We start from the raw sequence: 5870 nt of genomic DNA, 5'->3' as shown, positions 1-5870 counted from the left end.
AAACAATGCCAAGGTTGAATGTTATTCCCAAAAACTACTATCCCTTGCAAAGAAGTTTAACCATTATTTTTCACACCTATATTGAGTCACATTCAAAATGTCCCTAATTACTTCAAAACTCTAAGAATTCTTGTAGACACTTTTTTTTTTTTTTTTGTTGAAATTGTAGACAATCTAATGTCCCAAAAATATTTTTTTCATCCCTCTAGGGGAAATCTTTTCTTTTTGCTCTCTTGGACTATCATATTAGTTGTATGCCACTAAATGGAGGTTGATGAAAACACCTTTGGATCTCTAATGGGGGATGAACATAGATGGATGAATGGGAAGGAATGCCTATCTCCATCTCCATCTCCATCTCCATCTCCTATTTGGATGGCATGTTTCCTACCAAGCAACACAAACCACTCACAACTTCAAAATCTTACCTGTCATCCTACGTGGCACTTTGCATTACCTCCACTTTTTGACTTTTGTGGGACTTGGGTTGACTTATGTTGACTATACTATCCTCATTGTGTGATAAATGTATTTATAGCTCTCATATCTTCATGTCTACATCCCCCAACTTCTGCAGTTGCTGATATAGAGAAAGAGCCTTGAGAAGGAGAACCGAATCCTTTCCTTAACCTTCACGCCTCCCTCTCCCCCCCTCCCCCCCATTCTCTCTCTAGATTTCTCTCACTTCTCATAAAAACTTCTCTGCTCCAAGCTCTGTATTCTATACAACAAATCAAAAATTTACTCCATTAATCCTTCTCTCTTCTATGTGTTCTTAAATTTTACTGACAACCCTTTTAAATTCTTCAACAAAATCAACCATCTTTAAAATCCCAACCTTTACCCAATACAATTCTTCTAAGAAAACCCCAAAATTTTCTAGTAAAAACTAAAAACAGAGTGTTTGGGTTTTCTCATCTGATCTATTTCTTTAATGGGTTCTTGCAAAGAAGATGAAACAGAGTTAAAATGCATTTGGGTTCATGGTCCTATCATTGTTGGTGCTGGTCCTTCTGGATTAGCTGTTGCTGCTTGTCTTACTGATAATGGTGTTCCTTCTTTACTTCTTGAAAAAAGTAACTGTATTGCTTCTCTTTGGCAATATAGAACTTATGATCGATTAAATCTTCATCTTCCTAAACAATTTTGTCAACTTCCAATAATGGGGTTTCCTGAAAATTTCCCTAAATATCCAACTAAACATCAGTTCATATCTTATATGGAATCTTATGCTTCAAATTTCTCAATCAAACCCAAGTTCAAACAATCTGTTCAAAGTGCTAACTTTGATTCTGGTTCTGGGGTTTGGAGAGTTAGAACTCAAGATACAGAATATATATCTAGATGGCTCATTGGTGCTACTGGAGAAAATGCAGAACCTGTAATTCCTGAAATTTCAGGGATTGAAAATTTTCAAGGTCCAGTTATTCATACAAGTGGGTATAAATCTGGTGCTGATTTTAAAAACCAGAAGGTTTTGATTGTGGGTTGTGGTAATTCTGGTATGGAAGTAAGCTTAGATCTTTGTAGTCATAATGCAAATCCTCACATGGTGGTTAGAAATACAGTAAGTTAAACTCAAAATCATTAACAACCCTTTATTTATTTTCAACTTTTTGATCGATTTCTTCATCTGGGTATCTCTAATTTCATCAAAATTTTGATTTTTTAGGTGCATGTTCTACCAAGAGAAATATTAGGGTTTTCAACATTTGGTATAGCCATGGCTCTTCTCAAATGGTTTCCATTAAGACTTGTTGACAGGATTTTACTTCTGGTTTCTCACTTCAGTTTAGGAAATACAGAAAAATTAGGTCTTCGTCGACCTAAAACTGGTCCACTTGAACTCAAAAATTCAACTGGTAAAACCCCTGTTCTTGATGTTGGAGCTCTAGCCAAAATCAAATCCGGCAAAATTAAGGTAATTAATTTAAAATTATAAATTAATTTTTTTTTTTTTGAATATTTGGTTGAGATTAGATTTTGAAGCTAAAGAGGGATTAAGAAAAAGTAGCTTTTTAAAAACAATTCTTTTGGGCTTTTTAAAGAAGTCATTTTCCACTTTATGGGCTTTTTGGCTTAGAGATTTTATAAAAACTTTCTATCATTTTAGATGAATAAGATGAAAAATAACTTTTTCTTGAGAATAAAATTGTAACTTATTTTTGTCAACATTTGCTTTTTGGTAAATCATTTTTTTTTGCAGGTAATGGAAGGAGTTAGAGAAATAACAAGAAGAGGAGCAAAATTTGTTGATGGACAAGAAAAGGATTTTGATTCAATTATTTTAGCTACTGGTTATAAAAGCAATATCCCTTCTTGGCTTAAGGTTAGTAACCTCCACTTATAACACTACCCTTCCTACTTCAATGTTGTATGTTTTTAGAAATATCTCCTTTGACTTGTAAGTCAAAGTTTGACCCTCTATAATAAATGGGTAGTCAATATATTTGATCATTTCATATTCAAGTTGCTATAGTTTCATAATTTTAGGGTGAGTTGTTTATTAAGTTAGAATGCTAATCCAAAGTCATAAGTAAAACTATCACAAGAGTTCCACCTCTACTTGTATTGAACCCTACTACTATTTTAACACTTCCTTAACACTTCATTCAAACCCTACAAAAGAGTTACTTCTCTCTCTCTCTAAAAAAGACAAAGTGGATTCTTGGATCTTGTTTCATGAGGCTGTGGCCAGTGACTGAAATTTTTTGTAATTATATGTATGATATGTTACTATCATGATACTATTGGATTTTAAGAAGGGTATATTTTGTAAATTTCTAATACACAAATTTTGGAGTTTACAACTTTATAACTACACATATAGTAAGTAAGATGGAATAAGAGAAAGAAGTGAAGCAAGATAGCTCTTTTCGGGTTAAATTTCGACGTATCCGTAATGGGTGTGTTTGTAAAGTTTCATCCATATTAGGGATGATTACAAAATACAAAAATTTATGAGGGGTTTATATGAGAATATTAAAATTCATTTTTGGTATGCAGAATTGTGATCATTTTACAAAAGAAGGCATGCCAAAGACGCCGTATCCTAACGGTTGGAAATTAGGAGATAAGGGTTTGTATAGTGTGGGGTTCACAAGGAGAGGACTACTTGGAACGTCATCTGACGCCGTTAAAATTGCTAAAGATATTGCTGAACAATGGAGGACAATGAAGGACCCAAAGAATTCATATAATTCCCAAATTATCCTACGCAGAAGTTCTTGAATTGTAAAATTTGATAATAATAATATTAATAATTACCCATTAGAAACCCTAGTTTGTTTGAATGTGTTTGACCAAGTCAACAAAAGTCTTTGATGTTTGGATAGATGTTAGAGGAGGAGCCTTAGTCTGTTGTTTTTTCTGTAAATATCCCAATTTTGTATGGGGCTTGTCCTCTAAATTCACCTATATTTCCTATAAACCTTATCATTTTCGAGTTATGTATATGATTTCAGTCTAGATAAAGAAAATTGAGAAAGGAAAAACGAAAATATGTTTGGATTTGCAATTTCTTTTTGTTCTCATATTGGGTGATGGGTATTATCTTTTTGGGTTGTTTTCCAATTGCCCCCCTAAAGTATGGCGGACTTCCTGAGTAGTGTCCTAATTTAAATTTTTTGAAATTCTTTTGTCTTTAATTCTTTATTTTTAGTTTCTTTTATTTTCATTCTTGATCTCTTTCATTAGAGAAATCTTTAAAAATTTCACCATTTTTATCCTTCATCTTCTATTTCTACATAAAAGATTAATATTTTACCTCCATCTCCTATTTCCTCTCTCTCTGACCTCCTCCATTAATGGGGAGACCCCGTATAAAACTATTTTTTTGCTTGAAATGATTGTCTTCTTCGTGAAGAAAGACCATATCTTCTTCGTGAACAAATTTGATTTTCTTCTTCATGAAAAAGAAGGTTGGCTATTAGCCTTCTTCTTCTGGCCAGATTTTGTTTTCTTCACTAAGAAGACGACCAACTTGGTTTAATAATCTCTAGAAAAGATTTAGAGTACATCTATTAGTAGAGGTTCTAAACGAGAGAGATAGGGGAAAAGATAAAGAAAATAAAGGAGATAGAGAAAAAAGAAAAGAAAAAAGAAAAAAGAACCCTTATCTTTTTCAAAATAAAAAAGTTAATCTTTTATTGAACAATAGAAGATAAAAAGAAAAAAGTTCATGTAATTTTAGAAGTGTTTAGCGTAGGAGCTCAAGAATGCAAACAATGAAGATGTAGGAGATAAAAGGCCACTGATAAAGAGCAAAAAACAAAAGAGATGAAAATTGAAATAGAAAAAGAAGAAGAGCAATATTGGAAAAAAATTATTTGTCTTTCGGTCAATGTTAGGAAGTGGCCATCTCAGCATTTTCTCTAATTTAAGGGGCACGTGAGAAGCTAGTCAATGATTAGGGAGCCAATCGGGAAATAAGAATATTGTTGGATAATTTCTAACTGGCTACCAACATTTGATCATTTTGTCTCGATGGTTCCCATAATTTGACCAACATAATCTCTTCCATATTCTTTGATATTTTCATTAGTGGATTGTTCATCTTCTTTTTCTTTGTAATTTTTCTCTTTTGTCACTTTCTAGTTTTTGGAGAGAATATGTTCAAATGGGGGGTACGATGTGCTATATTAGCACCTCAATTGCTTATATAGTAATTTGATCATCATTTATAATACGAAGCCCTTCAAGAGCATCCAAAACTATAGTTTTTGTTTGTATCTTGCATTTTGCACTATTTAACTACTCACAATTTGTCATGAATGTCATGAAGAAGGAAATAGAAAAAATAACCAAAGGTTTTGATTATGACTTCTTTCTCGAAGCTTAGATTCACCTGAATAAGCAAAATAACCCAATAACTTCGAAACAAAAAGCACTCTTAAAAAGGAAAATTAGCTAATTAGAATTTAACAAACGAAAAATCTAGACAATATTCAAATAAGAACTTAATTAAATGATTTGCTTTTAATTCATAGGGATAATTTGAATCTTGAGTTTTGCTAGATTCTCATCAATTTAAACCAATGTAGGATCAATTAAGCTTAATCAAATATCAGTCTCAAGGAAACTAGATAGATTTTTTTAAGTATGAATAGAAAATGAAATGTCAAATAAGATTGAGGAAAAGTAAACCTAAAAATGCTTGAAAAGTGTTGGACTAAAAGAACAAGACTAAAATAGTATATACATAGGGGTAGACTTGTGATAAGGGTTAAATGCGTGTATACGCGTGAGACGAATTAGGTTATGTCCGCGTGAAATGAATTAGGGTCAAAGTTTAATTTAATGCCTCACCAGTCCATTTAATTACTAACAATTACAAGTAGACTCACTTTAACTAGGAGTCATAGTATAGCCCAATCAAGGTCATTACATTTATGAAGGCTCAAATTCATCTCTCATGCATCTATCTATCTTCTCCAATCTAGGCTATTCTACAAGCTAAATTTGTTCTTTGACTAAAGGTTGGTAATTGATTGTTCGACAAATTTGAGTTGTTCTTGAAGTCATCAGATTAAAAGAATCGGAACGAAACATAAAAAATAAGAGTCAAGCAAGACACCATGATTACTCCTTTAACAAGTCACAAATTTGAGAAACAAACAAAATAGGAAAATGTATGGAAAGCATCTAATGGCTTAATTGGTAAGGTGAATGGCCACAATTGAATCATCATATATTCAGAATAAGTTTGTTAGAGATCTTGCCAAGAAATAATCAAACTCAAGATGCTCTAGTATTCTTTCTACAAATATGATTTAAATTTAGTAAACTCCAGTTACATTCTCAACTTGACAAAGTCCAAATCTTTCGTCAGCTCAACCTTATTTTATTTTGGGCCAAAGAAATTAAACAAT

The 5870-nt window shown here is 32.4% G+C and overlaps 1 protein-coding gene across 1 annotated transcript; it reads left to right on the top strand.

The window, feature by feature from the left end:
- The first annotated feature begins 306 nt into the window (after positions 1-306).
- Positions 307-3517, top strand: LOC147539732 (putative indole-3-pyruvate monooxygenase YUCCA4). The gene is made up of 4 exons (XM_086644330.1): positions 307-1567; positions 1673-1921; positions 2207-2329; positions 3007-3517. Exons 1-4 carry the CDS (start codon positions 935-937, stop codon positions 3229-3231), a joined length of 1230 nt encoding a protein of 409 aa, XP_086500456.1. The 5' UTR covers positions 307-934; the 3' UTR covers positions 3232-3517.
- The last annotated feature ends 2353 nt before the right edge of the window (positions 3518-5870 follow it).

Source organism: Eschscholzia californica, unplaced genomic scaffold (assembly GCF_041429995.1).
Source record: "Eschscholzia californica isolate CP2 unplaced genomic scaffold, dmEscCali1.0.p SCAF_5, whole genome shotgun sequence".
Classification (NCBI taxonomy): Eukaryota; Viridiplantae; Streptophyta; class Magnoliopsida; order Ranunculales; family Papaveraceae; genus Eschscholzia; species Eschscholzia californica.
The sequence above is the reverse complement of the archived record's forward strand: the minus strand, read 5'-3'. Positions and strand labels throughout refer to the sequence as shown.